The sequence below is a fragment of the Megalops cyprinoides genome, chromosome 1 (genome assembly GCF_013368585.1).
Source record: "Megalops cyprinoides isolate fMegCyp1 chromosome 1, fMegCyp1.pri, whole genome shotgun sequence".
Taxonomy (NCBI): Eukaryota; Metazoa; Chordata; class Actinopteri; order Elopiformes; family Megalopidae; genus Megalops; species Megalops cyprinoides.
In genome coordinates this window covers 42,071,133-42,082,748 of record NC_050583.1, presented here as the reverse complement: position 1 = coordinate 42,082,748, position 11,616 = coordinate 42,071,133, and the positions used below count along the sequence as shown (strand labels likewise).

The following is an 11,616-nucleotide window of genomic DNA, read 5'->3' as shown; positions in this document are numbered from 1 at the left end:
CCTCCTTAGCTGTTGTGTTTTTGTTTTCCTTGTGTTTTAGTCCTGCCCCGCTCCCCGCCCGGTCTCCGCCCGCCTGATTGCCTGCACACCTGCTTCCCATCCCCTCGTCAGCCCTGCCCTATATCTTCCCTGCTTTTCCCTGTCCTGTTGCTAGTTCGTCACAGTGTTTTTCTCTTGTTTCGTCCCCGCCGTTTGCTTTTTGCTTCTGTCTGCGTGTTTCTAGTTTTTCGACCCTGCTCGTACCCTGACCTCGTTTTTGCCTGCCTCCTTGCCACGTTCGCCTGATTGCCTGCCTGTCCGGTTCCCGACCCTGCCTGCTCCGTTTTCCCGATCCTCGTTCTGTCCACGGACTGCCTTCCGGTTTTCGACCCTGCCGGTTTCTGATTAGCGATCTGCCTGACGATTCCATTAAAGACGCTTGGAACCCGAAGCTATCGTGGTCCGCGCCTGAGTCCTTGCCTGAGTCTTGACAATTAGATACATAAATAACGCGTTACCGTTTCAGTTCCACCCGTGTATTTTTCGTGAAGTGCCTGCCATTCCCCCTGGCACCACTTCGTTTCTTCATTGTCTTCCTCTCCTTTCTAGGAACATCTTCAATTGCTCAAGGTTATGTCTAACTTCTTTCCTCACGATCTCCCACGCGCAGAGGCGCCAACCCTAGAAAATAGTTTTCAAAGATGCGCTATTCGGGTCGCCTTCACTTACATTGTACAAGTTGAAATAAACAAAAATATGTGCAATTTGTTAATGTGAAACAAATTATTTTCTCATTACGTGACTAATTTCGTTTTTTTAATTTTGCACAGATAACCTGTTGCCGAGCCGAATGAAAACGCTTATAATGAAATCTGCCAAAGAACTCTGGGCTCCATGCACGAATATACCCAGTTAGTCTAAGCATTAAAGCATGTAATATTCAATAGCATGGTTCGTGGATATGTTACCTTATCTTTTAACAGCGTGCCCAGTTCCTCAAAATATTCCTTCAGTATCATATTGGCTGCCGGGAAACTTCCATCCCCGGAGAAAGGCATCTCACTTGAGACGTTATGAAGACACTGAAAGAAAAACAGAATTAATTCATGAATTTAAATGAAGCAAATGAAACTTACAGAAGAAAAATGACAGTACTTACGCACTCCTCCAAATTTTCAACTTGACGATGTAACAAGTTTTTGAAGAGCCGTATTTTTTTATTGTTCCAAGTGGTAGAATCCATGTTGTTACTGAATATTTTTGCAACGTAGTTCAGTGCCTCGTACGCTATAAAAGCGATGTCATCCTGACATAAAGACAGATATAGTGTTAAACAATTGTCACCCTTCTCCATTAGGATTAAAAACTATATACACTACCTGATACACATGAATTGTGGTACTCGAGAATCATTAGCATCATAAGCATTTTGAAGTGTTGTACATTTAAATATTTTTTCAGGTTACCTGAGTATGTCCTGACAATCTATAAACACCCTCTGGAAACTTGAGTTTGATGTTCTCTTTAAGGCACACAATCGGAAAGTTGCCTCCCTGTATATTAAAAATGATTCAAAAACATTTGTAGATGCGCATGTAGAGATACTCAGGCAAGACAGATAATACATTAAAATACCATGAGATATTTACCATATCTTTCAGCAGCTGTATGCACTTATTATTCAGCTCCACCAGTTTAAACTGTGTCCACTGGCACGTGGTCGATAAAGTGTGACACAGGATAAACAGAATCAGACAGGCGCTGAGTAGCTTCAGATGAGCCATCTCTGATAGTGGCTGTTGCAGTGAGATTACTGTTCAGTTACAGTCGTTAAAACAATGCCTGTAGCTGGTATATTTATACATATTCTCGTGATTACGTATTAATTACGTAGTCGACTGATAATTAAAATTAATCAGAAGTAAAATTCCCTCTGTCAGCTATTCGCAGCGTTCAACTTTTTGGCCTTCTGTTCACTGCGATTCTGCACTGTATTCTATCACTGCTTAGACCTCAGCCTTGAACAAATGAATGAAAACGAAAACTCCTATTTATTATATAACCTGCAAACGGCGAATTGATAAAAGAAGTGAGCTATGAGAAAATTTTCATCTCGAGTAATAGTCGAGAGTAGGTGCTGTTAACGTACAATCTTTCCAAACGTTTTGCTTAGTATTTGTGGGATTAGCTGCGGATCGTCTGATCCAGTGGCGTCGTTAGGTCCGATCATTCGGGGCTATAGCCCCGAATATTTTAAGCCTAGCCCCGAATATTTTCGCCCTGAAAAAGGAGGTGTTTAGCGCAAAACAACAGACAGACTGAGTAACAGAGCGGAACCTGACTTGCAGCGTCCGAAGGTGTGATAATAGTTATTTATTATAAAGGTAGATATAACCTCCCCAACCTACCGACCCCGATCTCCCTTCAGAAAAAAGACAAGCCCCAGGCAAACATGATTTAGCCCCTGATCTTTTCAATAGCTAGAAACGTCCCTGGTCTGATCCCTGCACATATAGTACAGGAATGTAGTTTTCTTCCACGTGTGAGCGCATCAAACTGAGAGAATCGTTAATATAAGTTCCCACCGAGCAGATATCAAGATTAGATTAACACCTAGTTGAGTAAAGCATACATCGCCTCACCTCGCTTTCTAGTACCGAGAATTCGGTAAATGGACCGATGTGGAACCTCCAGCCAAGCGTCCACTATGCAAAGCAACATATTTTAAACACCATGGACACCCGTTCTCGGCATAACCAATCTGATCGTGGGGATCAAATCGTATATGTGCTCTACAGTAACCATCTATCTGATTGAGCAGAGTCAGGGATTCGCCGCTCGCCCGTCTTTCAGCAGCAGTGACAGATGATTTGCGGACCAGTAGTAGAAAGAATATCCGGAATTTACGTATATGCATACATTACATTTTTACATTATTGGCATTTTTATCCAGAACGACTTCCATCACTTCCTTACAATGTTATCCATTTATATAGCTGGATATTCACTGAGGCAACTGTAGGTTAAGTACCTTGCCTAAGGGTACAGCAGCAGTGTCCCAGTGGGGAATTGAACACACCCTTTCGGTTTCAAGTCCTGCTCTTCAACCACTACACTGCCGCCCATCTGCACACATTACATGCAGATACGTTCTTGCAGCTGTTCTTGAGTTTAAATAATAGGCTACAGAATACTTTGTCTGTGCTGACTTAACCATGGGCGACTTTGAAAGGTATTGAAATGCAAAAGAAAAAATGCCAAGAATTTATTTTAATGAAAGTAGCTTCCTTTTGGTTTCCATGCTGGACAGGAGAAATATTGCCCTCTCCGACTGTATATTTAACAACATGATTCAGTTCTAATTAGTCTGAATGAAACTAAATTAAACAATTAAAGTAAATTTCAGTGACACTAAAATGCAGATTAATGACTTCATTTTTGTTCTTTTGCAGTGCTGGCCTAGCTGAATAAGTAATAGTACAGAACAGTATGGCACAGTATAGCACAACATGTTGTAGTGTCTATAACGTTGTGTAGTATAGCATAATACAGCAAAATACAGTATAATAAATAAAGTATATCATTATATAGAACAGTAAAGCGTAGCATAGAGTGGAAAGAATGGTGTGGCACATAGCATAGCCTCACAAAGTACGGTAAAGTATCATATAGTACAGAACAGCAAAGTGTAAGATATTGCAGTATTGAATATTGTAACATAAATGGTAGTACTTAGTACAGTATAGTATAGTTCAGTATAGTATGCCATGGTATAGTATAGTATGATATTGTCAGTACTTCGTCAGCTCCCTAGCTGTTGTTTTTGTGTTTCTCCCTGTCTGTCAATGTCATCCATGTGCTTTTTGCACATCCCATGTGTTCCTGCCCTGCCTCGCTCTCCGCCCTGTCCCCGCCCACCTGATTTCCTGACCGTCTCCACCTGCCTGCCTGCCCACCTGCATCCCATCTCCTCGTTAGCCCTGCCTTTATCTACCCTGCTTGTCTCTGTCTCATTGCCAGTTTGTCTGTTTTGTACCCACGTGATTGTTGTGTTGTGTTGGTGTTGTGTTGGTGTTGGTGTTGTGTTGTGTTGGTGTTGTGTTGTGTTGTGTTGTGTTGTGTTGTGTTGTGTTGTGTTGTGTTGTACTTGTGCTGTGCTGACTTTCGCCTGACGTCTGGCTTCGTCCCTTCCCGTCGCCCTGCCTTGGTTGCCTGTTCTGCCTGCCTGCCCAGTTGACCCAGCCTGCTCCTGTTTTCGATCCCTGCTCCTTGTTTATTCTTCCTCGGACTACATACCTGCCCTGCAATTTCCCCTTCAAATAAAGCCTCTTGGAACCTGAGTATGCCTGGTCTGCATGTGAGTCCGTGCCTGTGCCCTGACAGATATTGTTTAGTTTAATATTGTGTAATTAATATAGTATAGTATAGTATTGCACAGTATGGTACAGTTAACAATAGCTTTGTATTTTATAACATGGTATGAAATTGTATATTATTGCACAGTATTACTGGTGTCACTTATTTTGGTTTGGTGTACTTCAGTCTAGTATTCAGTCCAGACCAGGCTCAGCACTGGGAGAAAATACAGAGGGGTGCAATCCACAGGGGTGCACACATACTATGTAGACATTGGGATATAAGGAGACAATTGGGGGTGCACTGCACCCCTAAGCACCCCCATAGCAACAGGCCTGGAATTTAATAAATATTAGTACAGAATAGTGTAATGTGGTACATAAACAAACAGTGTTGTATTGTATGTTATGGAATTGCCTAGATAATTACATAATATATTATGTTGTGTAGCGTAGTGCAGTTGTGTTTAAGTCTGTTAGCTTTAGGGACACCTAACTGATTTTATGTAACAACCAGTTACATCCTTAGAGTCAGAATGCTTCCTTTTTAGGCATCTAATATGTATTAATTTCATATCATCTTCCCTGAAAATTGAAGGAGAAAGTATATAAATAATGAGATAAAATAATTAATAATGCTGTCAAAGAGTTTAATAATCAAGGAATTGTGAAAACTGATACATACGTGAAATAACATCACTGAGCTGAAAAACTCCAATATTTCTGAGGCTGGGGGGGATTTAATTATGGTTTAAATAAATAAGCAGATGGTTTTTAGAAATTATTTTTTATGTAAAAATGTGTGACTATACCAGATACAACTCATTGTATAGGTTTTTAAACATAAACATCTGATCAGCATCACATCAGTGACCAAATTCATGAGTTACATTAGTTTATTGTCTTCCACCAATGCCTAAAAATTTATGAAAAAACGTATACATCGATGTTACACTATAAATCAGAAAGATGATGAATAAGAAAGGCAAAATTTGCTGTGAATTTCAAACTTTTTGAAATAAGTGCACAAGTCATACATATAGAAAAAAACGGTAGCAAGCACCACATACTTAATGTATGCCCATTTGCTTATATTATTAATTTGAAATGAAAGATTAACCACATTTTAAAATGTGAGTCTGTTTAGCATTTAATGTTGCAAAATGAATAATTATATAATACATTATAATTCAGAGACAGTGACTCATCATAGCATTTACTGGTGGGGGCATATGGCTGGATATCCAGTCTCCACAAATGCTTCTCTCCTGACAAGCTCCAATGCATGATTGACAAATTCCTGAAACTAAATCCACCAAAGCTACCACTGTTTATGTCAGTTATTCATAAGCATTTATTCATTTATTCATTTTCACAGTACAACCATTCAGTTATTCATTTTCACAGTACCGTACAGTCTCTTGAAATACAGATGCAATTTCTTGTTCTTTTTGGTCTTGGAAAGAATCTGAATTAAGAACCGAAAAAACTGGTCAAAACAGGGATGAAATCTATGACTGGTCAATTGCTTGCATGTTTGTGTGTATGATGTATACATGAATTTTGTGCTTTATTTAGACACAGCAGTTCCATTACCATTTTAATCTTTCACTACTCTGAAGCTCATACACCTGGTTGCTGACAATTGTCAAGAAATCTTATACTTTCCTTTCACCCCTAGAGAAAGAATCTGGATTTGCACCAAACAATTGAATGATCTCATCAGTGACCTGGTAGATGAAACAATGTCTTGATTTGTAGAGGGAAAATCATAATATTTTTTATTACAACATTGAGACTGAGACAGCAATATAATTTCAAACAATTAAGCCCAAATTCTGAGGCATTTCAATCAACAGTACTGTACACAACTCTATTTCCTATGTGATATACCTACACAGAACAATATTTCTAAGTTTGTCTAAGTAAAATCAGACATAGCTCTGTATGAACAGTTGCAATAAACTGAGTTAATTCAATAAATTATGAATGATGAACAAAAGTTTTATTCCCAGTGTTTATTAATATATAGCATATATAACACACATTTATTATATGCTAGTATAAGACATTTATATTGGTTTTGTCTCACATTGTCTCACTTTGGTCACATGAGCATATTTCTTCTGGAATAGGGACATCCACGTCCTCTTTTGTGAAATTACCAGGCTAATCATTCAAGATAAAAAAAAAAAACCTCCCCTAACCAATGAGGCTCATGAACAGTACGAAAGGCCAAACTAGTAATGGCAATGCTGTGGAGAGCCGTTCGGTCGCAGTAAAGACAATCAGGTTACATAACGATTACTTCCTGATTTGGCCCAGATATTAAATATAACTGGAAATCAGAATATTGTCACTGCCCACGTATCAGTGTTAATATCATGTATCAATTCATTTTGGCTGTATTATTTGTTGTTGTTTTTTTTCCTGAATCCACCTTCAACCAAGTGAAAACCTCTGCGCAGAGAAAGAAACATATATATGTTCAAGTTCCTGGTTATCGCATGTCTTTCAGGCAGCACAACGGCCTTCTTCATTGGAAGCGATACAGACAGAGCCGTCAATTATTTCGGTATTAGCAGGGAATTCGGTGATCAGTTTGTGCTTTATGATAATTTGTTATGGCTTGTTTGAATTATTCACATATAACTTAGCGTTTACCTTTTCTATAAAGTGAATTTTAGTTAGAATCTCCCCAGACAACACAAAACAAAATAATTTCACCTTCCTGTTAAGTTCATTCCCGATTCTCCATTGATGTTTGCTGTTTTAGCAGAGGTAATATTTCGTGATAACAATATAATAAATGTCATGCCTATATCGTTTGTATTTCTAAATAATTAATCTTGATCAAACAATTAGTCTTTTGTATACGTATTTGTCTTTGTATACTTTTGGATATGTTGTAACCTGTCTGGGGCTACAAATGAACATAATATTTGATAAACAGGCTGTCGTGTGTTGCATTGCACAGCACTAAATGATTTTCGAGAATTTCCCAAAGATCTATTGAACATGTGTAGTAGTTTCATTAGACGGAATCTGAAGATGTTTTACATACCTCAGCACAATGACAAGATACTTCGTAATTTTCCATGGTTTTTCCTTGGTGCTTAACTGTTCTGTCAGATCACGCTGAATAGTCCGAATTCGATTTTTGCTTTAATAGGGAAACATTTTACAAGAAAAAGGTAATCTCAAAGAACAATGCATCGAGCAGCTCCTTCCCCTGTGGTGCCGCGTGAACCCACTTTCCTTTTCTGTTTGTTAAATGACGTTGCGGTGATGCAACGAAAGTCCTGGGTTTTGGTATTGCTGTTGGATGTTTCGTCGTAGCTTTTCTGTTTTCGACTGAAACTTCTGACTTTCACCATGACCGATTCCGCGATAAGTGTTTACACTAAAATATGAATTATGAATTCACTAATATATAGGCACTGGTAAGTATATATAAGCATATGATAAGTTACGAAAGCCAACGCAAGTTGCTTGCCTCCCGCTGACAGATGATTATGGAATGATATATGGAATATGGTTATGGAATGATATAGTCGGGGAATGCATTTTTGTCAGATATTTAGCTAATTAATTAGCTAATAAGTGAAATGAGTGCATAGTTCGTGAGTGGAAACATGGCATATGAGCACCAACCATGGAATTTTGTTAGTAACATCAGCTATTGTATGTCGGCACCTAGAACAATTAAAAGCTTATTACAGGCTACCCAAACCTGTTCAACATTAGTGATGTTACGTTCGCGACCGATCTGAGTCTTTTGAACGGCTCTCGGAAAGGAACAGGGCTATAAGATCCGGCTCCCTTCAAAGAGCCGTTATTCCCATCACTATTCAACATGAAAGGAGCTGCATGGGTATAACAGAAACGAATTCGAGACCGATATTAAACAGCCTTTTGAGTTCCAAGCTTTAAAACATCAAATTTCACCAACACGTGGTACAAAAAATAAAATATAAATTAGTTCCAAAAGGCACAAAGTCCGATATTCGTTCTAAGAGCCTGTGCAGATACAGTACATTCTCTGCATGTACTGTGAGATGAAATAGACGTTGTAATGTACGGCAAGCAATTTTTGAGTTTAAAAGTTAAAAGAATGTCAGCAATAAAGCACAAAGAGAAAACGGTTGCAGACTTTGTTGAGTAGCATATGACTTGATGTTGTGCGTTCCAAAATCAGCAAATAGATTTACTATGTTGTAATAAATATGTTTTATTTGTATAGTGCATTTCACAAAATAAAAGTTCTGAACAGGACAGAACACTTGAGGTAAATATTTATAAAATGCAGTGGAAAATAAACAATACAAAGGACAGCACTAGAACAAAACCCCCAAAGAACTATATATAAGCAGCAGGACAAAGTTTAAAAAGATTAAAACCAACTGTATGCAAGAACAATTAAAAGGCAACAAGAAAAATGAATAAACCTGTTTTGCATACATGTCAAAGCATGTCAAAGCAGGAAAAGCCATTTAGTGAATTGTTCATTTGTAAACAGCAGCTAAACCACAGGAAGCTGTTCAAATGACATATTAGCATTGTGTACAGTGAGGGGGCAGATTGCAAAAAGACAAGCCAGGAGTTTGCATGGGAAGTAAGGGGCATTGCAAGGGGATCTAAGGATCTAATCTTTACAAACTGGGTTTGCGATGTAAACTATGTCTACAGAATAGTGAGACAGTACTCTAGTGTAACAGAATTAACAGGGTCAGCATTTATGAGAGTTTCCCACACCTGGACCACCTGGGCCTATGCAGGAAAAGAGGTTGAGGCTAACAGCTGATTTTTGAATGACAAAAATATTTTTTGACACATTTAAAATGAGTAGATTTGATGTAAATAATACATATAAAACAAACAGGTGAATAAATAAATAAATAAATACAGGTAATTAAGCTTATAATTAAACAGATAAATAGTAGTTTAGAGTTGACAGTTTAGAAATGACATAACACCCTCCTCACACATGTCAGAGTTTCAAACCAAAACACTGCTGAACTGCTGAAAGCTGAGCTTGAATTGATGGCAGTATTCCACAGGTAATAATAAAGATGAGGTATGAACAGAGTCTGTTATGTCTGAAGCTTAGAAATGGTTGTAGCATATCCTGCAATCTCGTTTTCATCTTAAAGTTTGATGATGATCCTCTGAAGGTTCCTAAGGAGTGTCAGTATTTCAGTTCTCACAATCTCCCAGGCACTGCAGCTATAGTTCTGAAAATAAAACATGGAAACAGAGACCAGAGAATCATACAGAAAGCATTCTTTTGTTTGATCACACAAATTCAGTGCGCTATCTGATTTGAATAGAGAAACTTTCCAATAGTTTCACTTAAGCTAATTGTGTCCTCGGTTTTTGTTTAAAAAGTCCCCACTATTTTACAAGGCATACTGCTTACACATCATATAAAGAGCTATCTGTAAGAATTATACAAATTGTTTAAAGTATGTTCAGAGCCAAAACATGTATGTGCTTTGTATATAAATACCAACACTGAATTAAGAAGGATTAATTAATTTATTTAATTAAATGTATTTCCTACCTCATATGAGAGGAAACCTGTGAGTTCTTTGAAGTAGTTTCTCATCCTTTTGTCCCTTCTTGGTCTGGTAAGAAATGTCATGTCTTTCATCTGGAACAAAACAGACGGGGTGACATTTTATCAGTGCTCCCGCACCTAAAGATTGGTAACAAACAAATACAACTTATACTTTATACAATTTATACTGACTGAAAGTCACATTTTGTGAAACTTACACAGGATGCAAAGTTCTTGAATTGGCGGAACAGGAGCATCCTGAAGTCCGTCAGTTTGGACTCGTCCCATTTGACTGATGTGAGATTTTCTTTGAACAGTTTGCAGGTCAGGTGGAATGCCTGTTTCAGGGCTGGAATAGCGTCCTCTTTCTGTAAATGAGAGTTTATTCAGAGCCACTGTTTCATTGGTGTCTGATAAACGCATTTATGAAATGGTGCAACTGAAATACTGACTAAAGGGGAGGTAATGCATAAAATAAAAAAGATGTAGCTCTGATGAAATGTAAGTCAAACTCAGGCACATGGTAGGACATAAAATGCTGTCATTGTATATCACAGTTGTATCACAGATTAAAAAAAATGATTGAAGTACACACTAGTTCAGTGGTCAAGATATTCCCTATGAATTGCAAGCTGAGCTCTATAGCCCAGGTTCGATCCTGGCCATGGCATCAGCTGATGATGATTGGGATCCCACTGCAGCAGAACAAGTTGGTTTTGTTCCACCAGGAAGAGGGATGGGTAGGTCAGCCAAGGTTTGTTCATATCATCAGACACCTCACACTCAGTCAGCCACTTACAGTCTGCCAGTATAAAGCTGCATGTAAAAATGTCTTCCTGACATATGCTTGTGCAGGATCGGCATGTGGATTGCAGTGTCAAAAGAAGGTACACTTGGTATGTGTTTCAGAAGAGATAACAAGCTTGCCTGTGCACTGCCAATTGTAAGCGGGGGTTGTGGTGATGGATGATACAATACAACTGGGCATTCCAATTTGGGAGAAAACAGAGGGAGAAACATTGTGAATTCCAAATTCAAACAAGTCTGCCTACTCAGAGCCCCAAATTAGTAATGACTTCACAGCATGAAAAACACAGATTTGTTTAACATGTTGTTTTGACCCTGATCTTTCTATTCTGGGTTATTAATGAAGCAGTGCACGCCTAAGCATCTCTCCCAATACAAGTGGCAATTAATACTGTACAAGCAGACCCTGTGAAAACACAGAGAGTACATACCTAACAAAGCCTGACCTACACAACCTAATCCTTCCCCTGGTCTAATCCTGCTGCCAGCATTGCAAACAGAGCAATAGATAGAAAATGACTCCATTTGTACATTTGTAAAAATATGAGGTATAAGAAGGAATGTGGTATGAATGTGTTCACAATGATAAACACAAATACAAGTGAGTTCAACTCTCCCACTGGGGGGGGTGCGATTGTAACATTTGTAAAATTGCTGTTTTTTGTGTGGAGATTGAACCAATGAACCAAACACTTGGCAAAATTCTACTCTAGCTTTTGTTTTGGCTCCCAGGGATTAAGTCATTCTCTGTGCTGCACTTATAAACACATTGGACTCTCCTGCATTCCCCATTTCTAAACTCACACAGCCACTTCTGCTTGCCCATAAAAGTACCTGAATGATAAAGTCTCTAGAGTCCAAATTGTGCAAAACAAATGTAACCCTCTGCGGTTTCTGTATATGAAAATACTACAT

At 38.5% G+C, this 11,616-nt stretch overlaps 1 protein-coding gene across 1 annotated transcript; it reads right to left on the bottom strand.

The window, feature by feature from the left end:
- Positions 1-564: 564 nt before the first annotated feature.
- LOC118786253 (interferon alpha-21-like) lies at positions 565-1,763 on the bottom strand. The gene is made up of 5 exons (XM_036541406.1): positions 1,629-1,763; positions 1,446-1,532; positions 1,134-1,285; positions 948-1,044; positions 565-660 (listed from the first exon to the last, which is right to left on the bottom strand). Exons 1-5 carry the CDS (start codon positions 1,761-1,763, stop codon positions 565-567), a joined length of 567 nt encoding a protein of 188 aa, XP_036397299.1.
- Between the last annotated feature and the right edge of the window lie 9,853 nt (positions 1,764-11,616).

Coding starts and splice junctions, on each gene's coding strand:
- LOC118786253 (XM_036541406.1), bottom strand. CDS start 1,763: ATGGCTCATCTGAAGCTACTCAGCGCCTGTCTGATTCTGTTTATCCTG. Junction 1,286..1,445: donor GATTGTCAGGACATACTCAG/GTAACCTGAAAA, acceptor TCTTTATGTCAG/GATGACATCGCTTTTATAGC. Junction 1,045..1,133: donor AATTTGGAGGAGTGCGTAAG/TACTGTCATTTT, acceptor TCATAACGTCTC/AAGTGAGATGCCTTTCTCCG.